The sequence below is a fragment of the Schistocerca americana genome, chromosome 2 (assembly GCF_021461395.2).
Source record: "Schistocerca americana isolate TAMUIC-IGC-003095 chromosome 2, iqSchAmer2.1, whole genome shotgun sequence".
NCBI lineage: Eukaryota > Metazoa > Arthropoda > Insecta > Orthoptera > Acrididae > Schistocerca > Schistocerca americana.
The window spans coordinates 572574319-572601864 of NC_060120.1; the positions used below are offsets into that span (position 1 = coordinate 572574319).

Consider the following 27546-nt stretch of genomic DNA (forward strand, 5'->3'; position numbering starts at 1 on the left):
CACTTCGTAAAAGAGTTCTTCATGTCCATGCCAACATTACTGATAATTGGATTCTGCAACACGATAATGCGCCATACCATACTGGTCTGTCAGAACAGCATTTTTTAACCTCTAAACAACTTTCACTACTACCAGAGCCACCTTATTCACCAGATATAGCTCTGTGCGAGTTTTTTCTATTTCCAAGAGTCAAAATGGCAGTCAAGGGACACCATTTTCAAACAACACAAGATGCCCAAAAAGCTGTGACGAGGGTCTTGAAGGATATTACAGAAGATGAGTTCCAGAAATGTTACCATCAACGGCAGAAGCGCTGGAAAAAGTGTGTTCAATCAGAAGGGAACTACTTTGAAGGAGACAACTGTAAACTTGACTAAAACAGTAAGCAACATTTTTTTTACATATCAGTGTCATTACTTTATTGTCGCATCTCATAAGCTGAAGGAATATCTTGGGAGCTGAAGACTTCAGTGTGGCAATGGAGCCAACTCATTTTTTGTCAACTTCCACCCCCACTGGTCTCAATACAAGTAGTTTCTGGTAAACTGTGGTACCTGATGGAAAACTCTGAAGATATCTTGTTGAGTGAAAGCTTTAGTGGGAGGAATGGAAGCCATGTTTGCTGATGCCTTGTAGGCTGATGTCGCATGTTTCTTATACCTCAGCTTGTTGAATGTCATGGTTGTGTGGTGATCATAATAATGGGCAATCAGAAATTTCTCAGCACCAGTTATTATTTCCTATGAATTGGCTAAAAGATCATTTAATTGTGTGGATATGGTTGGCAACACTCTTCTTCTTTTCCACTGCACTTCTCAGATGGTAGAAAAACTGAGGGGCAGTACCTCTCACTGGCTTGAGGAAACAAGATATTGGGGGGAGACCCATCATTATGACCATAAGGTCAACCCCCTCCCCAATTGCGACACTCGTGAGCTGAAGCCAGGGATTCTGCTGCCTGCAGTATCAGTGTGTCTGCATCATCAGTTGTCCACATGCAGATGATTCCACTTCCACTGCATTTTATCATGTGTTGGGTGATCAGTCTGTCCTTGTTTTGCCAAAATCTCCCAGTGCCCAAGACCCTTCACTTTGACTTTCTAGTGCCCAACAAATTTTGCTTGGGCCACCAACAGACAAACAGAGACAAGTAAAAAAAAACTCCACATTTGACATAAGTACAGTTATATCTTCATAATCGATCCTTCACTATACAACTCCTGTCTTTTGTATCCATGTTATACCACTGAATGCCTTCTTTTCCAGATGGAGAACCTGCTTGAAGTGATGACTCAGACTTGGGCTCGACATTTGCTCATTTCATGACGCACACATACATTCTACATATAGATTTCATGTCCATCTTTCTATTCAGTATTAGTTAATTAGTTGTAAATGTTATTTGCTAGTGTTTTCATCATACAAGCTTTCTTATCAATTCGTTCAAAGTAACCACTCTTAAGTGTAATACACTGAATGTATAGTGCTGATGAAAGATCGACAGGTAGGAGCAGGGCACAGAGGGCATTTTTGGTAATTTTCACTTTGCTCTCTCTTTCTTATGAGAAAACTGAATGTTATAAATGTCCTTTGCAGGAAATTTAATCCACTTTCATCGGGTGTAAGAATTTTTCTTGATAATATGCATATTTTTCAAGTTCTAGGGTATGGGAGTGAGCATTTTTTGATGTTCTAGTCATAGGACCAAAAAAATGGCTGCTTTCCAGAGCACTCTTGCACTGATACCGCTCATCATAAAATCAAATCTGACAAGTACATTTTGTAGATAATTTTATCTGTTTTAATTTTGCATAGAATGGTCATCTCCGAAAAACACATTGGTTTTGAGATACAAGTGAAAAGCTGTGGAAAGTGCAAAAATTTTGATATTTTTTAAAAAAATTTTCATTGGTAAGTAGACCTCCCAGAAGGCAGCAAACTTGAAATTCAGATTCAGCACTACGAAAAATATTCAGAACCATTGAGAGAAAAAAACTTGTGCAGTTTTGCTATGGGAAAACAACAGTAATTGGTAAAAACTTCAAATAACAAGGTAAATCAGTTATGTGATGTATAGGAAAAATCAATCAAGATGAAAGTCTACCACCAAAAACAGCAGTAAACAATAAACTTAACTATCCCAAAGGAGGTAAACTGAGCTAACGATATTGCAGTGCCTTTGTTATTCTGATGACGATGCACTGTGGCGACCACAGCCGTTCCGAAACGTATCAAGTGAATTCGCGATTGTGAATGACTACCTTCAGCTGTAGAATGAAATGACAACAATAAAAATCTGTGCCGGATCAGGGCACTAACCTGTATTTCCCGCTTATCGCGATCGGTCGCCTTACCGTTTGGCATGACTCGTGGCCAGACCTAAACTTCCATATGTCGTCAACCACGTGTCTACGACCTGTACTCGCACATTCATTATGTGTATTCCTGTAAACTGAGCTAAAGTGTCAACTGAAGAATGAAAGACAACAGATAAGAAATATTAAGCCACGGTGAAATCTAATGTTTTTGCATTGTGTGGATTTCCTCAATCCCTAATGAGACAACCATTTTAGTTTAATTGCGAACAATACATTTTGTGGCATATGGATTAGTTCGATTACATATGTAATTTGAGTATGCTTTACATAGTAATGAGAGATCATCTTAGGTTACTCCATAATCTTTCATTTGGGTAATGGTTCTTGTATAATTAACAACTTGAGAAATGTTTTTTCCTTAGGACAAAGTGCTCCCTTAATTACTGAAAAAGAGTTGTTCTTCCAGGTTTGATGGATCTTTCAACATTGTGGTGAACACGGCTGAAACAGTTATCTCAGAAGTCATGACATGTAAAAAATAGTACAGGGTACATGAAATGTTGACCTTTTTCTGTGACAGACATACTGTCTTAAACTCCAGAGGCACTATGGTACACAATCAAATGTTCTGAAAGTGGCCTCCTTCTTCAATTTTGGTTTTCCTTGTCTTCACAAGGGGTGGCTTCACCTGAGAGAAATATATGGCGCAAGAGTGGGGTGGAGGTTTGCTTGGGATAGCTCAGCAGTAACCCCAATACTACCTAACCCAATTACATGTCTCCATGCTCGCTGCGTATGGTCATGTGGTGCTCGTTTGGCTGTGCCCGCTTGTTCATAGATTTCAGAGTCACAGTGTGTGGATGCACTGTACGTCTACTTTATCTGCCACTGTACCTTGTGCTTCTATCCTTATTCCAGTCAAAGTAAACATCAGCACCTGTAAAGATTATCGTAACTTTATTTTATTTAAGGTAGCTGTGATATTTTGATTTGATGAGCAAACAACAGCAGAAAGTCAATACTCTTCCATCATTCTGTAGGAGAGCTTCTCACATACCAAATTCCTCCATATGCCAGACTTTGGGGATTTTAGGAGAGGAAGATAATATAGTCTACTAACATGCCATGTGCATAGCAGTGACCGTTGTTACCTATAATAGGACTTGTTTACCACACTACATTGATTGGTAGAATCTTCACGTCTTGAGTTTTATATCTAAAATGATAACTTATACAGCCAAGCTTTCATTCATTAAATGTCATAAACATGGCAGAAGTTTGTTGCATACATTTTTGTCTGTGATTGTTGACTTCCTAATTGCAAATCAGCTTTTGGGTCCATTACACATGTACATACAATGTCAGTGTTCACAATTCTGCCACAGATGTATCTGTACATAATGATTTATCCGTTGATATAACAAATAATCTGTCCCTATCTTGAGCCTGTATAGAATATTTCTTTAATGTATAATGACCACATCATCATTATTTTTTGTAATTTTAAATGAGACATGGATATGGCATGCTGACCATGCCCTAATATGCCGTATGTACACTGAGTTATGCTTAGCTTGGCTCTTTATTTGTACGTTAACCTTTTGAGGCCTAAATAATGTAACTGGTTGCTAACAATGTAATTCACGTACATAATAGTACTAAACGATTTTGTCTTTCCAATCTGCAATAAGGACAATAAAAACAACATTATTCATTCAAGTGTAGAAACTGCTGCTTGATTTATGAAGCTCACTCTGTTTCCTTAATTATAAACACAATTATTTACTGTTGGAGTTGATAATTATAATCAGTTACCAAGTTCTTCAACACCTGTATTTCTCATTTGCCGTGCCCTAAATGTGTCTTCTGTCGTGGTGATTTTAGCTGCAGATTGAACAGAAGCATTATTACATCAGCTAATCGTTTATGCAGTATGTACACTGCCTTTCTATGTGCCATAATCACTTTAATACTGGTATAAACAAGATATTGTATTTAGTAGTTCTACTTTGTGAATCCTAGCATTACAGCAAGGGAACCCTGCACTAAAAAGGAATATCAAATCAGAATGCATTCCCATGCACACCAACCTGTCAGTGGCACACTGCTGTGATATAACTAGCCATCTTGTTTCCTAGTGATAGTGATTAATATGTGATAAAACAAGAAGAACTGTAGTACAAATAAATTTAAGTAGTGCAGTTAAATCTCAGAAATTTGATAACTGTTGAGTTGTTTGTGCCTGAGAAGCAAAAGTTAAGTTGTACCGGTGTGTGAGGAGAAGTAAAGTCACATCAAACCTTGGATAAGAAAAGAGAGAAGATGAAACAGTGAAGAAAGTCTGCCTGGCTGCTCTGGTTATTCTTATTTCATTGATTGGTCTTCCCTCTTTTCTTGCTTCACCTCATAAAGAAGGATCTTGTCTTATGTAGTTAAGTCATGGTACTGGGAGTTTAATGTATTACCTTGCTTGATAGACTGTGTTTGTTATGTAGATAGAACAGTAATCAAAGCTTTGTGCATCCTTACAGGCAGTTTTTGTTTGGCTCTGTTTAATTTACTTAATGAGATGTGTCTAACAATAGTAAATCCAGTATTGAATAATGACAACGCACACACACACACACACACACACACACACACACACACACACACACACACACACAAGGTTTGGAAGGTGTGTGTGTGTGTGTGTGTGTGTGTGTGTGTGTGTGTGTGTGTGTGCGCGTGTGCGAGTGTATACCCGTCCTTTTTTCCCCCTAAGGTAAGTCTTTCCGCTCCCGGGATTGGAATGACTCCTTACCCTCTCCCTTAAAACCCACATCCTTTCGTCTTTCCCTCTCCTTCCCTCTTTCCTGATGAGGCAACAGTTTGTTGCGAAAGCTTGAATTTTGTGTGTATGTTTGTGTTTGTTTGTGTGTCTGTCGACCTGCCAGCACTTTCATTTGGTAAGTCACTACATCTTTGTTTTTATATATATAATAATTTACCCCCTTCTGAGCCAAAGTTAGATTTAACCTTGAGTAGTGAAGATCCTCCTTTCTCCAAGTGTTGTAGCCATATACACTGCTATTACCTTTGAATTCACTCTGTGTCAACCGTCTTCACTGCGCACAACACATGACTATGTGACTGCTCTGATTGTTGGTGCAGCGTCTTGTGTCTCACTTTATTCCCACCAATGTAATTAAGCCAAGACCTTCAAATCTGTCAAAAGTCCTGTTCACTATTGCTTATTATCCCGTGATATTTTCTGTACCTTTTTATGCCACGCGAACTTGTTTTGTTGAACCTTTACCTAACTCTGACCTCCATTCTTATTTCTCATCTCTTCTCTCGTTCCAGCATGCACATACTAACCTTACCTAATCCATTCACATCTGCTGTCCAATCACTTCATGCATATCCGCTCACGAACCTGCATCCCACAGTGTGTTTTCATTTACTTTTCTCTATGATCTCACTGTGTTTTCATATCGATTTTATTTTGTTTTTGCCTTTCACTATCAGTCATAGTTCCTCAGGTTACATCATTCTTCCCCATGCTTCATCCATTCTGTCCTTTTTATGATTTTTCCCAACATTTTTTACCTATTTCATTTATTTTTACCAGTTTTTGTATGTATTTTTGCATAATTAATAAATTTTTACACATTTTATTCCTTATCCCGTTTGTGCCAATACAGAAAAGTTTACTTATCCTTAGCCAGAACCCAGTCTCATGCTGCTCCTGCGTTGTTGCCTAGTTCATAGAAACACCCCAGTGGCCTTACAATCAAATTACCCATCCCCAGATGCAACTCCTCCTTCCACAATTTCTCTCTCTTCAAATTCTGCCCAGTCCATAGCTGTCACCAATGTGGTCCTGCAAACCATGCAAATTAGGCCCAAACATCCTTGCAGTACCTTCTGTCCATTCGGAAAATTCTCCTGCTCTGCCGTCCCAAATTCCTGTTTCCCATCTCTCACATTGAAACTCTTGCCCTCCAGCAACTAGAACAGCAAGCACATCATCACGTCAAATAATTCTCCAACCTGTTCACTTCCTGTTCCTGCATTGAACTGCCACTATCCACCATCTCTACAACAGCCTCCAAACTTCTCCCACATCCCCTCGTAGCTGACGAAACCTTGCCTCGTCGATCTACTACATTTACTATGTACCACACCCTCAGAAACTCCCTCCCACTGCCATACAAAATGCAGAACCTAAACAGACCCATAACATATTCATGAAGCTTTCCCCCAAAAGCCTTAGTCACACAGAAGTATCAGTCCTTTCCAAAGGCCTTACCTTTTGTCCCTATCCCAAATCCAAACATGCTGGACTTGTTAACGATCTTCTCTCCTTCTCCCCCACCCTACAATGGAAATATTTTTTCGCTACCAGCCCTACCAATGGGACTCAACACAAAACCAATGTTGGATCCTGTTTGACTCAATTCACTTCTCCATCTAACCATGATCCACCCCTTACTGGCCCCCCTCCCCCCCCAAACTACCCCGTGTCACCATTCAAGCATTTCTTATCCTCAAACCTTGCCTAACCATCATTCCAGAGATCCCTCAACATGGAAACGAACATTACATGCCCAGAAAGAACTGCAATACACCACCTAAAAACTGATACCAACCTTATAATCTTACCTGCTGACAAAGGCTCCACCACTCTGGTTTTGAACTGTTGGGATTACCTGGCAGAAGGACTCTGCCAGCTGATAGATTCATTCACCTACTAACCCTGCCACAGTAGCCTCATTCCAGAAATCAATCAGGATCACCAGTGTCTCCTACCATCCTTGGATTTATTCTACAGCCTCTCCCCTGACTCTGCTCCTGCGTTCTACAATCTACATGCTTGCTAAAGTCCATAAACACAAGCACCCAAAGATGCACCATGATGCCCTGTTACTGTACCCCCACTGAGAGAATCTGGGCTGCTGTGGACCAGCACCTTCAGCCTGTTATTGGCAACCTACCCTCCTGTATAAGACACCAACCATTTCCTCCACTGACCCTCCACAGTTTCTATTCCTTTACCACACAGCACCTTGCTTGTTGCTATTAATGCCCAAACCCCTCACCTGGTTCAGATTCATTGGTATCTTTGTTTTCTGGACTGATGGAGAGGACACCGTATCCACATTCCTCCAGAACCACAACACCTTCTCCCCCATTCACTTCACCTGGTCCTCCTCAAACCAACCAGCTACCTTCCTTGATGTTGACCTCCACCTGAAAGATGACAATGACATCAAAATCTCCGTCCACATCAAACTTACCAACTACCAGCAATACCTGCCAACCACTCCATAGCAAGAAATTCCTTCCATGAAGTCTAGCTACCCATTGGCCATCACATCTCAAGTGACGAGCAGTCCCTTTCCAGATATAGCAAGGACCCTTCTGAGTCGTTCAAAGACCAAAATTACCCTCTCGACCTTGTGCCTTGTCTCTCCAGTTACTTACCACATCCCACATTCCCATCATCCAACCACTATGGAGCACTCTCCTCATGACTTAGTACTGCTCAGGGCTGGAACAACTGATTCGCATTCTCCACTGGGGCGTGGACTACTACTCGTTGTGGCCTAAAATGCAATGGCCCCAAACCTCCACAATATCCCTGTCCATCCTTAGTCCATACCTCCTCCCAACTCCTTGGCTCATGGCTCTCGTATCTGTGCAGTAGTGTTATAATCTGTCCACAACTACTTTAGGATTGTCTTTTCAGCAGGAGCACATGGAAGTGCGGAACAGAGTTGCCACATCTTGCACAGAACACATGCATAATCTTAATTTTCATTTAGCTCTCTCAAACAGGCAAACTATTCACTTCATAAACATGGAAATTGCATGAATGTGTTCTGGAAAAGTTACACTATGTTTTGATTTTCGTTTCATGTGCAGCAACAAATTATTAAGGAGATATAGGGACTGTTTATGAAAATGCATTTTCTCATGGCATTACCAAATTTTTGACATGTGGGGAAACTTTTTTGTTACCAAAGTCAGGTGAATACACAAATCAAATGAAATTTTAAGAATACGTTATATTTTCATGTGTTTGAAACCATATCTCAGTTGGAAACCTCTAATGTGAGGTAATTTCAGTTAAGTATGATGCACAATGGGTTCGCTCATGCGTCAACCACTAATTGGTCACCCGTACAGTTTCTACACAAAAAACAGTTCGCTGTAGGTTTTTAGTGAAATTGTTATTAGTTTTTTTATGATCCATCTACTTAATTCTAACACAACAAAAAATGAAGTGGGAAATGTATCTTAAACCTTTGTTGTTTATGGAGAACAAAAGTGACACAAAAATAACGGGGCCTCTGTAGTACAGCAGTTGTGTTGCAAACAGTAATATTTATTTTGTCTGATACAGACTGAATTCCCCAACTTCCTTTGGAATTACTTGCTATTAAGACCTTCTGTTAAAAATTTGAAACTTACGATGATATAATTTTGTTAAATGGGTACATACAGATGTAAACTACACTGGACTCGCATTCGGAAGGACGTCGGTTCAATCCCGCGTCCGGCCATCCTGATTTAGGTTTTCCGTGATTTCCCTAAAATCACTCAAGGCAAATGCCGGGATGGTTCCTCTGAAAGGGCACGGCCGACTTCCTTCCCCATCCCTCCCTATTCCGATGAGACCGATGACCACGCTGTCTGGTCTCCTTCCCCAAACCAACCAACAGATGTAAACTGCACATGCCAAACATGTAGCCGAATTCACCTGTGTTCCATTTCTACAGGCGTTAATGGAAAATCTGCACTAATATCACTGTCATCCCTATGACAGATCCTAGGAGTGTCACTGTCACTGTTGTCATTTAATGAAATTTCACCTCTCCTCCACTGAATTTTCAAAAAAGATCTTCATTCTGCTGTGCTCTTTCCATTATGCTCCACCTATGTTTGATGGCTTTCTTTCTATCTTCAGAGGTGATATTCCTGACAGCCGCTCTTGTGAGTACTTTGACTACAAAGAGTGTAAATTTATTGCTATTGCTGGCAATGTAACCTTTAATATGGGGCCTGTATTAACTCTATTGGGTTGAAATGGCGGAGGTAAGGTGGTAGCCAAGTGACAATATACCCATGTTTTAATTTCTTTTCAGATTGTTGATTTCATATAGGGGTAACTGTGGCTTATGGAGAGATAAGTTTTCCATAAGCACCACCTTTTTTAAGGTTACCACTTACGCCAAATTTACAATGCTGAAGCCAATCGATCATTTCCTCCTTTTGGTTTGCCATGGTAGGTGCTATATCAACAACTGCTGAATGTTAAGGAGCATTGCCCAGAAAAGTTAATGATGGTTTTTCAGGATTTGTTAAGTATGAATCTTCAAACCACTTTGTAAATGTAATGTGGTTCATTTCTTCATGAAAATCTCCTGTTATCTTTGAGTTAAAAAGCAGGAGACTGGTTGAAAGAAACCCTTGCGAGGTGCCTGCATGAAGAAGAAGTTGGCCCCCTCCTTGTCAGAAGGCATTGCCATTGTTCCTTTAGCTGTGTCATATGTCCAGCTCTGCTTCACAATTTGACCAGAAATGACCCATCTTTCCTCAAGTTACACCACTTCCTTCATATTTATGCTATGGATGTCCCTTGAAAATCAATATCACCTTGCAGCTATATCCTCCCTCTCCATCAAAAGCTTATGCCCACAGAAATGTCCATAGTGAAAGCCTAGCTTGTGTAAAACTGTGACAAGGATATGAGACTGCCTTGAAAAAGTCCTGATTCTTTAAGTGTGACCTGTAACTTCCTGAGTGTCGGCTGTTCCTTCCTGTGACCATAATGATAAACATGATGACGAAGCACATCCTCTGCAAGTGAATATATATTGGTAACCTTCTTATTCAGATGACTTTTTTTTTTTTCCAAGGGTGTTAAGTTTCAATGGTTCTTCAGCTTCCTTTTCTTTGTCATACATTTCCTTCCCAATCTTCACAACTGTTCTTTGTTTATACTCACAGCAGCAGCAGTTCTGTCGATTACTTTGTTAGCCATGAGCAGCAGACCACCATTAATAGGGTGTATACACAGACAAGAAAAAAAATCCATATTTTTTGCGGATTTCCCGATTAAAAATACACTTTTTCCTTGTGCAAATACAGATTTACTTTGTGAAAATACACTTTTTCCCAAGGGAAAGTACATTTTTGCATGTTAGGTGACAATATACTTTCCCTCAGTGTTGTAAAACTTATCAATCATTTGAATGCCGAAGGTTTTATACACCAGCATAGTACTTCCTGGCACTTTAGGAAACAAAGCCCAGCCAAAACAAACACATTTTGGAAACATCTTTCATGTGTAGCAACACGTACACTGTATGTTTTTATATTATGGAAATTTAAACATAAATTTCACCAAATACAGCATGGTAGCTTCCAAAGCACTATTATTGAGATTGCAATGCCCTTTTGTCAGCCAATCGCAGTCATGTGATCTCACCAGCCAATGTCAAAATCAGATGTTCAGAACATAGGACACTTGATGTAGACAGCCAATAGCAACATTATCATTAAGTAGCAGGATATTTGAGGCGAGCACAATTATAAAGTTCACATTTTGTGGGTATCGTGGCTGAATACATGTTCTGTTGAGCACTTCAACTTTTCCATAGAAAAACCAGTTACGTGTGAAATAGCCCAAGAACTCGCCTTGTACTTTTTTTGAAGGATAATTATGCTTTTTGCTGTCATTATTGCATAATTTGTAAGCTGTGAAATAATTAGAATAAATATGATTAACTAACCTTGAAACTTAGTCTTTCTTAGTGTGTTACCTTTTAAGATACATCAAACACAAATGTGCCAGTAAAATTTTAAATAATGGCATAAATAGCTGGTCTTTTGTGCCTCAAATTTTCCTAAGTGCCTGGACCTCAGTGTTAAGTTTTGCTTTAGATTCTAATGCTCCATGTTTTAAGAAAATTTCACACTTAACATAATTCATCTTGCTTAAAATGAAATTTACTTTGAAAGTGACACTCGTGAAAGCACCATTCACAGTATTTTACCGTGATTTGTAGAACAGTTGTGATGTCACACTCTTTGAACAAGGCCCATGAGAAAGATGCATTGAAAGCAGTTTGTTGTTACGAATTATCGTGTAGTCTTTGCCACATTTTGCTGTTGGCAGACGCTTGTTTGTGTGCGCTATGTTTTGTTGTAAATGGCATATTTTCTTTGCAACTGAAGTTTTATTTTGATGTTATTCTGTTGTTTATGTTTTAATGCTGCTGTTCTTCTTTCAGTAATAGGCTAAAGTAAAATTCTTTGTTAGAGTATCAGTTCTTACCAGTCAAAATTACAACAATTAAACTGAAAACTAAAACAATGAAAAATTCCCATGTTTTTTTTTTTTTTTTCCTCCAGATGAAGAAATTCCTGGCTTTTTCCCATATTTTCACATACACCCTGATCAAGTTTTTCATTCTCAAAGTAGGCACATAGATGCATACCATTTCTCTTGACTGCCCTCATATTGCAATACCCAGGCCAAGAGAACGACATTGAACTTTTCGTTTATAACTTTTGATGAACTACAAATTGATGTCATTCAGTACCACACAATGTATAACGATAACAAAAATAACAGTAACAATGAATAACAGTAACAACAAATAAAAGAATAATGACTACAACTGTAACAACAAACACACAAAATCATATGGTGCAACTATCACACAGGACAGTAAGCTAACTGCACATAAAGCAGGAAGTGTTGTGGTGTGGGGTTGAAGGTCTGGAGGCTTCAGGTATATGCAGTGGCTGCAGATAGCGTGGTATTTGCAGAAATTGACATGGGCCTCTTGCGTGCTCTCCACTCCCCCCCCCCCCCCCCCCCCCCGCCTCCCCCCCCCCCCCCCCCCCCCCCTCCACCACCACCACCACCACCACCACTTTGATCGTTGCCATCAATCCTAAAGAAATTTTGGACAGACTATAGATGCAAGGTCTGTCCTATAATCCTCCCATCGCCATCTACTGCAACCCATCACAGGCACCACCTATCCCATCAGAGGCTGGATTACCGGATTACATGTGAAAGCAGTCATGTGATCTACAGACTGAGCTGCAACCACTGTGCTTGCGTCTATGTGGGCATGACAGCCAACAAGCTGTCTTTACACATGAATAGCCATTTGACAAACTGTGGCCAAGAGGCAGCTGGACCATCCAATTGCTGAACATGCTGTACAACACAACGTGCTTCACTTCAGTGATTGACAGTCTGTGCCATCTGGAGCCTGCCACACCGCTACCAGCTTTTCTGAAAACCTCGCCAGCCTCAATCTTTGGTGGTCCCTATCCTTGACACCACTCCTATTTCCTTTGTTTCACCAAATGAGTCCCCCCGCTCCCCAATGTAATGCGTCTTATTGTGTTGTGAGCTTTATTCTGGAGGCACTAATGATTTTGAGCATTTTTTAAAAAATGTTTGTGAACAAATCAACTAAAATAACTGCATAATACTTTGTTACCAGATGCTCAGAGACTTTTCATTTTCAAATTAATATTTTTGGTTTCTTTTTAAAATTAGTTCATGTTTCTTCTTTTCACTAGGAGTTCCAAGGATAATGTGCTCAGTTTTGATTACAAGTATTCTTCAGGTTTTATCAGACCACTACCTCAGAAAAAATTACTCTGATAAATATACAGAAATTGTGAGGAGCAGTTTGCTCCCACGTCAAGAGTATCGAAGTAAGCTCGGAGAAGAGCATTGGACAGGTAAGTTAAATGTACAAACTTATTTTAATTTACCACGATTTTTCCCTAGGTAATTTATGGATTCCGACAGTTGGTTATAGTGGTTCTTGACTGTGTTAGGTGTGTGTTTTAAATTTTTAGTTGTTATTTCTGTCTTACATTGGGCTTAAGTTCTGGAATTAATGGACCAATTGATAGTGAAATGCAGACAGACCAACTGAACTTTTTTGCAAATTCTGGCATTGGTATACACATTAAAACCTTATTAATATAATTTTAAATCAGTTACTGTATTGCAAGGCATACCTAGTTAGTACAGACTTGATCATAGTTTAGTAATGATGAAAAGAAAGTTGAAGTTTTTAAGAGAATCACCAGAAAGAATGATTGTGTAAAGAGATGGAGTACTGAAATACTGAGGAATGTTGAACTGTATTTAAAGTTCTACGAGGCTGTAGGTACTGTGTTAATGAATATAACAAGAGGCAGTTCAGTTGAAGGGGAATGGGCATATAAAGAAAATGCAATCAATAGACATGGGGCAGATAAATCTAGCTACAGTAATGATATCATCAATACAGACACCACTACAAGCCAAGACACTCGTTTCTGTCACAGAAAGGTGTGTGCAGGAACTGTGGGTTGTGATGTACCAATACCACAATGAGAAATTGTGGAACTGCTCATCCGCTTTGAATGTTCATTGTTGACCGTATTTTGGTGTTGTGTGGGGCCAGCCAGACAGTGGGGATTTACCTCGGCATAACATCCAGTGGTCATTCATGACCATGCAGTGGTAGGTGTTGCTCCAGTGGAAGAGCTGTGGCCAGCGAAGCATCCCTGCTGACACAAGGAAACCACCCCTGGCATCCATTGGGCTCACACATTGGTGGCCATGAACAGCAGATCAGGTGTGGAGATGCCAGCGTTAAACCTAGAACCCTTTTTGAGATGCCTGGATTCCCAGACAAAGACACCTTAGTTGAGGTCACCACATAGTGGCACTGGCTTGTGACTCTGAACCATCAGGTTTAGCAGCGGCGTGTGTAACTCCAGCTAGCTGATAGTGTGGTTGCATGAAATTGGAGTTGCAGGGCCCCACATTGGACTGATGGCTGGTGTGGGAACTGTCAAGTCCCAGAACCAGTCATACTACAAAGTCAAATGCTGCTAAGGGCTGAGTGCTCTGGAGAGCCATGTTGTGACATGAACTTGCCTCCACTCATATAAGTGACTATGAAGCACATGTTCACTCCATCACAAAGTACATGGTGACTGGTACACACACAGTTGTTGAAACCTTGGGTGGTTACTACGTAACGGATTGGTGACTCAGATAGGCGGATGATTCGCTACCACTGACATGTGTGCTATAGTAGTGAGAACTGGGATTAAGACAGTTTAAGACAATGAAATTCCTGTTACTTTCAGACTATACTAATGAGCACTGGGATTAAGATGGTTCACATGGACGAAATTCCTGTTCCCATCACTCAGTGCTGGTACCTGCTTCGGTATTGCTGAATATGATGGAATATCTTTTCTACAGTAATGCACCCATACTGTGTGGCTATAAACTCTCTAAGAGAGCTGAGTAGTGTAGTATACAGTGTATTCTGGTAGGTCAAGTTTCTAGATTGCATTATTTTCAAAAGCGTATCAGGCATAAACAATAGAGGCTATTTTACATTTGGAGCCATGGTACCCGTTATGGTTGCTGGAAACTGAAAAGTTGGTCCCAAAATGACGAGTTCCATTCAAAGGTATCTCACTGTCCTGTAATTTAAGCGTTCTGCTCCCTTTTAATCTCCCTGATTTTGGCAAGTTGTGATAATTACAAATGGATCATACACCCAGTATACCCATTGAGGTCCTGTCCTCTGGAAATAAGGTTGTGGTGTGAGGCTGTCCCATGGGTATCCTCCCACACGTGTTCCTTGAGAAACTGCTTCATCTTAGAGATATATATGGTGGTTTGAACCACCATTGTATCCCCAATGGTGCATTACATGTCAGCTGTGAGTCACTTCCCAGTGCTTCATATAAATATAAAACCTGAAAATAATCATAGCTGTACTTTACTTACACTATATTTATACATCAAAATAAACAAACATTGTACACTGTCTTCTGAAATTCATTGCAAAATGAAACAAACTCCCAAATTACTACACTAACAAGAAATCAGGATCGGTTCAAATAAACAGCCCCCATAGTATCCCTAAATCAACTGTTAACATACCACAACACTAAAATTAACAAATTAACATTGTTACTTGTCACCTGTCATTCAGCAGCTGTACATAGATAAAGCCACCCAAATGCTCAAAGACTTTTGTGAACTCTCAGGTTAAATATATATTATATAAAGAAGACCAAAAACCCTTTACCATCTGTACATCATTTGCTTCCCATATTCTTATTACCATGATGCATGACAAAAAAGTGCAGCTGATAAAACTCCAAAATTTTTAAGACACTGTCTCTCTGCTTTTACAGCAGCGTAACTCTAGATCCTAACGCTTAAGGCAACATGCATGTAGATTGCACTTAATATGTTACTATGAATTAGTTTGATTTAAGGTCGTGTGCTTATCATTGCAGACGATCTGTCACAGCCGTAGTCCTGGATTCTTATAGCTACTATAAAATTTAACTATAAAGTTAAATGAATATTTAATCCAGTATAATGTTTCAGCAGAATATTTATTACGGTCTCAAAGTAAATCAAAACTTCTCGACAAAACTGAAATAAGTAGTAACATACTTACAATAATGAAATGAATCTTACTCAACAAGCTACGTGCTTTCTGTCCAAATACTCACAAAGTACTGACCTCCCCTGACTACATAGCTGTAACTATTTATACTTTCTTAACAATCCTCGACATTGTGTAAAATGATTTTTTGATTAAGTAACAATTAAAATTAACATATAAAAACTGAAAATACATATATAAACGTATGTTTGCTCCAGAACAGCAAATACAATCCTATATTGGTTTGTGTCCATTATTTTATTCGAGCAGAACTTCTCGAATACGAAATTACAATAATGCATTTTCATATTTTATTAGTTACTAGATGCTCCCTTCATGGAAAATGTTCCCTTCATTTACAGAGCTTCTATACTTTACGGTAATTGTAATGTAGTAGTTAGTTTTGTAGCTGTAATTTTTTCAGACGAATTACATATTTTGTTTACATGTCCGATCATGAATTCGACTGGAAAATGTTCGTTTTAAGTGGGTCTTCATGGCCTGTTACGTTTCACACTCTTGCTATACCACCTTCCCCTTCCTACTGCCTTCCCCATATGTTGGGGTTGATGCAGGTAATTATGGTAAAATGTTGTGGCACACACTGAAAGGGTCAGATATGGCCATCTTGGTGATTGTTGTAAGAGTAGATAGCTACAGTTCCTCCTTTAATGGAGGGGTCATCTCGACTACTTGGTAGGACCTTGATAACGAGTAAAGAATTTTTTCGTTTTTCCCTGCAGTGTATAAGGGCTCATTAATGTCACCTACTCCATTGGCAGTAAATAAATAACTTGGTATTACATTGCCTCATCTGTTCCTTATGTTCCATTGACTTTGTATCTGGCTTGCGAAATTCCGTAGAGATTTCCCCATTTATTAATATTTTAGGCATCATGACCTTGAATGATGATAGAATCCTTTTGGCCGTGTATTATCTTGTATGGTGAGAGGCCCATATTCTTGTGAACCTCAGAATTATACGCTGCCACGACATAGGGTAATAGCATGTCCCAGTCTGTATTCTTACTGTTGACATAATTAATTAAGTCTTCACTACTGTCCAATGTGTGCACTCTGTTCTCCCATTTGCTAGCAAGTGTAATGCGCTTGCCCTCAGTTCATGAATTCATAATAAATGATGAAGTTGCTTCATTAGCTCTGACATGAAATTCGTTCCCTGGTTCATAATTTATCTTTCTGGAACACCAAACTTCAACAATCAATTATTCACCATGGTCTGAGCCATTGTTTTGGCTTGCTAATTTGGGAAACCTACCATTCCCATGTAGCAAGAAGAGTGATCTGTCGTAAGTACATTGCGATTCCCTGCCGAGATTTGCCCAAATGGACCTGCTATGCCCAGAATGATCATTTCTAATGGTTAACTAGCTTCTGGTAATCTTTGCAGTGGAATACACCGATGACTCAATTAAGCCCACTATGCACATGGCACACAGTTCTTCTCCTATTGTTCTACTTCCAGCCTATGTGTTCACCATCAATACTGTTTGGCTATACATCATTCTGTGTTCTCCGACCTCTGCAGCCAGCTAATACACGATTGTGTTCCTGTTTTCAGTACTTCTTCCTGCAGCTTGCCAGAACCACAGCATAAGGTCTGAATTTTGTTGTACACAATAAATTGTGGCTGCATTGCAGATAGCTTACGGTCTTCATCTTGGGCTTGTGCTTTCTGTCATTCTGCAGTGGTGTCATCCACTCTTCGCAACACGCAAACATTTCAATTGAGGCCATCCATGTTACCATGTGATGTATGACCTCAAAATAAAATTCACCACGTTTAGCTACTTGATGGATCTTTCAAACCTGATAGCCATTGTAATGCTGCATGATTAGTTATTACTTTAAATTTCTTACTTCATTAATAACATTGAAAATATTGTATGCTCTAGGTGAGACTCAGTATTTCTTTCTCTGCACTAAAGTAACTTCTTCTGGTTTATTCAGCTGATGTGATCAGATGCTCTGCGCTGTCTGCCAAGACATGATTGCTTGCATCACATGTTAATAAGAATTCCTTCTCATGATTTGGAAAAACCAATATCAGTTGAGTTATCAAGAATTCTCTCAGTTCACCAAACATATCTTCACACTCCAGTCACAAATGAAACATCACTCCTTTTTTCAGTAGGTGAGTGAGAGGCTGTGCTATCTCTGCAAATTTTGTTACAAACTTTCTCTAATAATCTGCTGAGCCTAAAAAAAGATTGTAAGTCCTTGCCTGTATGTGGTGTTGGAAAGTCCCATATGGCATTTAGCAATTTAAACTCCATCCGGACTCCTGTACAAGTCATCACATGTCTTAAGTATTGTACTTCCTGTAATGTCAAGAGACACTTTTCTATGCTGGGTGTTAATGGGTGGCAGGTGATCACTTCAACACCCTCCCATAGCCATAGCACATGTTCTTCCATGTCCTTTACAAAGACAAATATATCATCCTAAAATGCCATGCATTGTCTTGGCTATAATTCTTTCAAAACTCCATCCAACAAATGCTGAGACTTGGCTGGAGCGTTCTTTAATCCAAATGGCATACGTCAATGTTGGTATTGTCCTGAAGAAACTGTAAATGCTGTTCTTGGCTGATTGTCTGTTGGTACTTCTAGCTGATGATAACCACTCTGCAGATCTATGGCGGAGAAATACCTGCACTGTCCCAGGTTATCCAAAGTTTCTGTTATATTTGGGATCAGGTAAGTGTCTGTAATCACACGACTATTGAGATATCGGTAATAACAACACATCTGAATTAGTTTTGGTGGTCTGTACTCTTTTTTTTTTTAACAATTGCCACTGGTGCTCCCCAAGGTCAGGTACTTTCCTCGCTAATACCATTCCATAACTATTTATTAATAAATTATTCCATCATTACAAATAATATGATATCCTGCATGGTTTACAATATACAGACAATTTATTCTCAGTTGGGATTCTATGCTTGCACCACGGTCACTGGCAAAGACCAATGACGATTAAACAGATGCTCAGAGTGTGTAACAAATGCTCCATTGTTAGCTTTTCAATTCCTTTCAAGTGTTCTACTTTTTGTTCAAATGCAGTTAAACTGGCAGTTTGTTTAAGCTTAGGTTCTGAATTTATTCTATCTAAATTATATTCCTCTAAAGTCTCCAAGTAGGCAACCATCAACTCACAAGACAAAGCCATGTCTTCAATCCCAAAGTTATCTGTTCCAACGAGCATGACCTCATTACTGCCCGTTTCCTGTACATGTACCACACTTCTGTGTGTGAAACATCATGCCTTATATAATTCCTCATTTTCCTTTAGTGGCTCAACTACACAACACGTTTATCAGCAAAACAGTTGCTACACTCACTTATAGTAGTTTTCCTGTACCTTGCAATACTTTATCATGCAAATTAATCCTTTGTGGCCGCGCACGTAGTCTAATTGGCTCCCCTTTCCGAAGAGACGAAGTTTGTGGTAGTGTGGCATTGACAGCAATTCCCCCAGATGGAACAGTGCCCCATCGAGTTCCACTATATGCTGTTCAAGTTCAGTTTTAGCGTGATGTTCATGTAAGAAATCTAAGCCAAAAACAGTGTAGTAACCAACACTTGTATGAGGTAAAGTTTCATACACACCCTGAGAAACTTCGTTTCCACTCACTACATTGAAATGATGCTGCTGATCATTGTCCCGTTACATCAGTCATTGTATTGGCTTCCTTCTAGCACCAAATGTAATGACATTGGTAATGCTAACACCACTACAAACTGATATGGTCACTTCTGCCCCAGAATGGCATGGATACATGGGAACTATGGGTTGCTGAAGGCACAGCAGTGTAGGAATGAAACAAGTACTGGTTTTTTTAGTCACATTCACAGATACCTCTGTGGTAACAAAGTTGAATCACCAAATGCTGTTACCTGTAATCTTCATTGGAAGGAAGGAAGGAAGGAAGGAAGGAAGGAAGGAAAATGGGGTTTAACATCCCATCAACAACGAGTACATTATGTAGTACAAGTTCGGATTGTTTCAAAGTTGGGGAAGGTAATTATTTGTGCTCTTTCAAAGGAAGCATTCCAGTATTTGCCTACAGCAATTTAGGGAAATAATGGAAACCTGAAATCTGGATGACTGAGTGCAGATTTGAACCATTGTACAGGGTACTGACTATTGTGGTACTTCACTTGATAGTGAAGATTGAAATACAAATACACTGAAGCAACAAGGTGGGTAATTTACATTATCTTAAAACAGTAATTTGTATTTTATTATATGAATTAATTAATTTTGGTTATTATAATGAATTTGTCTTTAGTATGTGGAATTTTTTGTATCACTTATCATGTTACTTGTGGTACTTATTGTAAACACCGCCACTTTCACATCAACTATCACCTTCTGATTAAGATATTTTCTTTCTTGATATGCTTGAAAAACATTATAATGAACTTTTACTGCATGTCTAAGCTTTGTTATCTTGCAATGGAGACTATAATAAGCATGTAGAAAATGATACAGCTACTAATTTGGTGTACTTTTGGAAGTAACAATACAATTCAGATACAGTTTTGAACAGTCCACACTATTGATGAGAATTTTGAAATAATAATTGCAGTAGTAATAATACTAAGTATTTTTAGGTTGCAAATAAATTCCCGTATGATTAAAAATACTGTACCATTTTTCAGTTAATTTTAATAATGAAATAAATCCCCCCCCCCTCCCCCCCCAATAAAAAAATGAAAGTGGTACAAGTAGCCATTAGCCATGAGTGTATTTTGTATTATTATCTTATTGTTTAAAATGTTAATTAAAAATATAACTATAGTGTATCAAGATATTTGTTGAACTACTTCTTGAACCATAATAATTAGGAAACATAATGCAACTACCACTGCTCCTAGTTTAACGTGTTTGCATGACTATCATCCATGGCAGATGTTTAATCAATAATAATATAACCAATAATAATTGTTTCTAGTTTATCTGATGTGGATACAGTATCTTCTTCTGGTGCTATAATTTGTTCACATTTTAACTTTTACGTATTTATTTACCACCACATGCAAATATAGTACAGATTTCATGTACGGAGAGAGAGGATTGTGGGCAGGGGGAGGGGGGTGGGGGGGCATAACTACATTGTTTTACTGAGTTACAAATTAAGGTAGTGGAGTGAGGATTCTGTAGCACTAAGTACAATGTAAACAGATGAAGATAATGTTATAGTAAGTTAATATGATACTGTAGTGCAAGGATGGCATTGTAATCAAAAGCGTTCAATATATGGCATGCACAAGATTTTGTTTGCAATATTTCTAGTTTCAACTAATGGAGAATTGCATCGTATTCTGACTGAATTAATTTACAGGACATTTCTCCCGCTGAGTTGTGTAACAGCCACTTTAAGCACTTGTAATTTTTTAAAGCAAATAAAAAACAAGTGGAATCATGGTGTTTATAATTGACACATTTTTGTTGCATATTTCTTTTTATATTTTCAGTCCAGTAGCGTACTTATGAGTGTGTGTTAATTCTTCAGTAATTACATAATTGCCCGAATATAAGATGAGGTTTTTTCCCAGAATTTGTCACCCAAAAATTATGGGAGTCTTACATTCACAGATTAAGCTACTGCTGTTGAGGTCAACATTCTTACATAGTGTGATAGATTAGTGTGTCATCTTCCATTTATGGAGTCTTACATTTACAGATGAATCTTTGGCAATTGAACTCATGTGCAGATTTAATTTTTGAGGAAATCAGAAAGGTATGAGGGGGATCAGTAACAAAAGCTTCGCTGAGAACTAAGACGAATATGGGGAGGGGAGTGGCATGTGGGTGTCAAACTTCATTCTGCTGCCAACTGTGTGAATGTATATCATGTACCCTGTCTTTTTATGAACATCTACCATGTTAAACTGCAGTTTGCCTGAATCCATTTGTAGTCAGAATTGAATTGCCTTTAAAATTGGACACATATTGAGCAAGAGTATACATTCCTGCAGGAACCAATAAAAGGTTAGGTACAGGCCGGTGATGTACTTCTGTGTTTCATGTCCTAATGTTGTCGATGCTCGCCTGAGGAATGGTGGAACGGAAAGGGGTGTGAAAGTTGCAGGTTCTATGCTGCCAATGAGAGAGCAGTGGCAGGCATGTTTGGAAGTGAGAGATGAAGGAATATTGTCATATTCTCATGTCAATATAGATGTGAAATCCACTATGTATTTAAAAAGAAGCTGCATTTTCAGGCCTCACCGTAACCACAATCTTGGAATCTGCCATGTACTCTGAAGAAATAACCAAATGTTTTTGACACCGAACATTAAAGCTTTGATTGCTGCCCATTTCACCTGCTGCAATTTAAACTGTTCCATTAGGTCCCACTCTAACTCACATCTTGAAAATTGGAGCATATTTAGAAGATACAACTAAATATTTGTGACAACCAAGATTATTGTAAATTTCATTGCTGTTTGTTTCACTTGCAGCAATTTTAGCTGTGCTAACCAAAATAGTGATACTACAGACATCTGGCTTAGATAGAGAACAGTGAAGATAAAACTTAATAACATAATGTGAACCATTTCTTTTAGTTTATTTTGTTTCTCCTTGTATAATCGAAATATAGACAGTCAATAAATGGAGTAAGTTTAGAGCAGGTATAGTGTTGACTTTTTTTGGCAGTTACATTGTATCAGTAAAACAGTTTGTAATTTTGACTAGAGTATGGTAAATATAAAATTTTCGTGGTTCTCATATTTCAGCTTGGGCTAACATTCAGGGTTGTCTGGCACTTGGATAAATACAGTACATTGTTTGTATACTGTTTGTTTTTCTAAGCTTTACATTACCACTTTTTCCCATGTCCTTGCATTTTATTTTCCGTAACAAAGGTGTCTTTGGTATTCATAAAACTTACTCTGCTTTGGAGAAGCAACACACATATTGTGAAAAGTCTTTATCTTAGCCTTGGGAATATTGCTGTAATAGCTTGTGTAGTTTTGTTGTTGCCATAAGGATATTAAAGATAAGCTATTACAGCTAACTTACAGCAGAAATACATAGCAAATGAAATACAAATGCCTCTGTAACCTGCCAGTTTCACTTGTAGATCCAGCTGAGTTGCTTCCTTTATTTGGTTATATCGTTCAGTATTCATCAGTCAGGACTAAGTTGATTCTAAAATGCGCACCTTCAAGTAAGCCTTTATAGTGAAATGTAAAATATATTTGTAGACAGCTGGCACTCAACAGAACGAGAGTGTGTAATCAATGATAAATCATAGTTTACACCACTGAATATACGTTGTTCTTGACTTTTGGAAAAATAAGATGGAGTAATAAGTTGGGGTCCTGATTCGTATTAGAATTTAGGCAAAATCAGAAAGGAATTGTGAAATAACAGAACTGCAAAAGGACTGTCGAGCTTGTGTCTTATTCTCTAAATGTGTACCTTTTTTGAGATGTTTATTGACTGGTCAAAAAATCTCACTGGTAGTTCTGCCATATTTCTGTACCCCCTCCTTTCCCTTCACCACTGAAGACGGAGGCCAGCGGGGCTATAGGACTGTAGAAAATATTGCAAGGAGATCTCTCATCTGCACTGTTCAGAAAAGCTGATGTTAGTAGGAAGGATCCAGACGATGCAGTCTGGTTGTCTCTTTACCATTTTTCATCAGTGGCCATTCATACAGTCAGACAGTTTGTTGGTTGTCATGCCTACATAGAAAGCAGCGCAGTGGTTGCAACTTAGTTTGTAGATCACACGAGTGCTTTTACATATAATTATGTGCCTTTAGTGGGATAAGTGATGCCTGTGATCAGCCTGGACTAGGTGGTGGTGGATGTATGCAACAGGTCTTGCATATAGGTCTATTGCAGGGATATCAGCCATGAGACAAGGACGTGGGAGCAGGGGCAGAGTAGGAATGGGGGAGGATATTGTGTAGGTTCGGTGACCACTGGAAAACCACTGTAGAAGGGGTGAGGAAGATAGTGGTTGGGGCATTCCTCATTTCAGGGCACAACAAAAGGTAGTGCAAGCCCTAGTGGAGCATATGAATCAGTTGCTCCAGTTCTGAGTGGTACTGAGTCATGAGGAGAGTGGTACTTTGTGTTTTGGTACATGAAGGAAGTATTGATGGTAGGTTGTAGGTTTGATATGGGTGGAGGTACTGATGTAGCCATTTTTGAGCAGGAGATCATAATCAAGGAAGGTGGCATGTTGGGTAAAGCAAATGGGGGAGGTGTTGAGGTTCTGGAGGAATGTGGATTGGTTATCTTCACCCTGAATCCATATCATGAAGATGCCATCAATGAATCTAAACCAGGTGAAAGGTTTGAGATTCTGGGTGGATAGGAAGGTTTCCTCTAGATCGCCCATGAACAGATTGGCACAGGATGGTGCCATGTGGATGCCCATTGCTGTACACTGGATTTGTTGCTGATGCCTTCAGAGGGGAAGTGATTGTCAGTGTGAATACAGTTGGCCATAGTGTCCAGGAAGGAGGTTGTAGGTTTGGAGTCAGTCAGACATTAGGAAAGATAGTATTCAGTACGACAATACCCTGGGCATTAATGATGTTAGTGTAGGGGCTAACGGCACCAATAATCACGAGCAGGGCACTGTGTGGTAAAGGAGCAGGAACTCCGCAAATCCTTGCCCATCCTTACTATATCCCTGTTACCCACCTCTTCTTTCATGGCTCAAATTCCTGCAATAGAATTACACTTAAGACCTGTCCCACGCATCCTCCCATCACCACCACCTATACCAGCATGGTCACATGCATCAGCTATCCCATCAAAGGTAGCACTACCTGTGAAAGCACTCATGTGATTTACGAACTAAGGTGCAGTCACTGTGATGCTTTCTATGTTGGCAAACTGGCTGTCTGCGTAAGTGGCCACTGACAAATTCTGAGCTAGAGACAGGTGGACCACCCAGTTGCTGAACGTGCTGCCCAACACAATGTGTTTCACAGCTGCACAGGTGGAATTGTTGCAAGTGAAACAAGTAGCTTTGAAATTTATTATAATCTTCGTTGTCACAAATATTTAGCTGTTTCTTTCAAATACACTCCAATTTTCAGGATGGAAGTTATAGTGGGACCTAATAGCACAGTTCAAATTGGAGCAGTTAAAATGGCCAGCAATGAAATCTTATAATGTTTGTTGTTAAAAATATTTAGTTCTTTCTTCAGGATACGTGGCAGCTTCCTAGATTGTAGTTATGGTGAGGCCTGAAAATGCAGCTTCTTTCTTAATACATAGCGGATTTCACATGTATATTGACATGAGAATGCGACAATATTTCATCATCTGTCACTTCCAAACATGTCTGCCACTGATCTCTCATTGGTAGCATAGGACCAGCAGCTGACACACCCCCTTTTGTTCCACCTTTCCTCAGGTGAGCGTCAACAACACTGGGACATGAAACACGTAAGTACATCACTGGCCCGAACCTAACCTTTTATTGGTTCCTGCAGTAATGTATATTATTGCTGAATATGTGTTCAATTTTAAAGGCAATTCAATTCTGTCTACAAATAGATTCAGGCAAACTGCAGTTTAACATGGTAGATGTTCACAGAAAGACAGAGTACATGATATACATTCACACAGTTGGCAGCATTAATTCAGTCAGAATACAATGCAATTCTCCATTAGCTAAAAAGGTAGAAATACTGCAAACAAAATGTATTGAACGTTTTCTATCCTTGCGCTATGTGCTCTCCTCGACATTGAGTTGATCCCCTCTTTTCCATTCACCGCTGAAGATTGAGGCCAACGGGGCTAAAAGAGTGTATAAAATATTGTACAGTGTGTTCTCATCTATGCAGTACAAAAAAGCTGGTGTTGGTTGGAAGGATCCAGTTGGCACAGGCTGTGGAGCATGTTGTGTTGGACAGCATGTTCAGCAACTGGGTGGTCCAGCAGTCTCTTTGTTGTATTTCATCAGTGGTTGCCATGCTTATGTAGAAAGCATCACAGTGGTTGCAGCTTAGTTTGTAAATAATGAGTGCTTTCACAGGTTGCTGTACTACAGTGACTGCTTCACAGCCTGCACCATCTTGTTATTTCGTATCAACAATAGCTTTTCTGAACTGCACAGATGAGATCTGTCACTGCAGTATACAGGGTGTACATTAAGTCCAGAAACAATTCCAATTATTTATTGCAGAAGAACCAAACATTGTACAGATATCATACATATGTCATTTTGAAGAGAAACCCTGGAAGTTTTTTTTCATGTATACGGCCGCAGTTTGGTAATTTGCCAGTAGTCAGCTCTAGTCACAAGCATGGCGAGTTCAGGTGTGGAGCGAGCTTTATGTGTGTTGGAGTTCGACAAAAACAAGTGTGCTACAGCTGTTCAACGGATGTTTAGAACCAAGTACGGTAGGAAGTCACCAACAAGGAATGCCATTTACCACTGGTACAACAAATTTGTTATGATGGATTGCTTGTGCCCAGCAAACAGAAGTGGACATTCCAGTGTGAGTGAAGTGAATGTGGTACGTGTACGAGAGACATTCGTAAGGAGTCCAAAGAAATCAGTGCGTTGGGCATCCCGTGAACTCGAAATGGCTCCAATGACAGTGTGGAAAGTCCTGCAACAGAAGCTATCTATGAAACCATTCAAATTGGATCTAGTGCAGAAGCTCAATGACGAAGACTAAGACAAGCGTTTTGAGTTTTGCTCACAGTTGTAACAATGGAATAAGGATGGGGATGGCGTTGTTGATTACATAATTTTTAGTGACGAAGCCACTTTTCACACTAATGGGAAAGTGAACAGGCATAATTGTTGAATCTGGGGTACGAAGCATCCACAGGAATGCATTGAATATGACCATGATTCCCCAAAGGTAAATGTTTGTTGTGTCTTGTCACGTCGAAAACTGTACGGCCATTCTTCTTCACTGAGAGCACAGTCACTGGATAGTCCTACTTGTACATGTTGCAGCAATGGCTGATGCCTCAAATGCAATCAGACTCTCTATTCATCTTTTAGGAGGATGGGGCTCCACTCCATTTTCATCGTGAAGTTCGTTGGTACCTGAACACGGAGATGCTGCATCAGTGGAACGGCTGTGCTACAGAAGGATACAGCTGTTTCATGAAATGGCCTCCCCAATCACCAGATCTTACTCCATGTGACATTTTTCTGTGGGACACATTAAACATCTGGTGTATGTACCCCCTCTACCACATGATGTAGCAGAGTTCCGGTAGAGAATACGGGAAATGACTGCCACAGTTGGCGATGCCATACTGGGATGGGTATGGCAGGAATTCAGTTACTGTATTGATGTCTGCCGGGTCACTCATGGTTTGCATATTAAATGTTTGTAAAAAAAAAGGAAAAAAGAAAAAAAAAATCACTTTCAGAGTTTCTCTTCAAAATGCACTATGTATGAAATATGTACAATGTTTAGTTCTAGTGCAATAAATAATTGAAAGTGTTCCCGGATGTACACCCTGTAGTCTATGTTCCTGTAACCCCCCTGGCTTCAACTTTCACTAATACCTGTCCTTCATTCAGCTATCCTCTTCTCTGCTCCCATTCCAGCACTACAAAGCCTTTTGTTCCATCAGTGCACCCTCTAGTCTCTTTCCCCTCCTCCCCTTTTCTGCCCCACCTCCCTCAAACACCCCCCCCCCCCCCCCAATTACATCTAGCAGCCCTACCCTCACCATGTCTCTGCATGCTCCTACAAG

At 39.5% G+C, this 27546-nt stretch overlaps 1 protein-coding gene across 1 annotated transcript in view; it reads left to right on the forward strand.

The window, feature by feature from the left end:
• LOC124591556 (serine-protein kinase ATM-like) overlaps window positions 1-27546 on the forward strand; it is a 456741-nt gene that overhangs the window by 39990 nt on the left and 389205 nt on the right. Inside the window, exon 5 of the mRNA XM_047131742.1 lies at window positions 12915-13079. Coding sequence (XP_046987698.1) covers window positions 12915-13079 — 165 coding nt within the window. The remainder of the gene's footprint in view (window positions 1-12914; window positions 13080-27546) is intronic.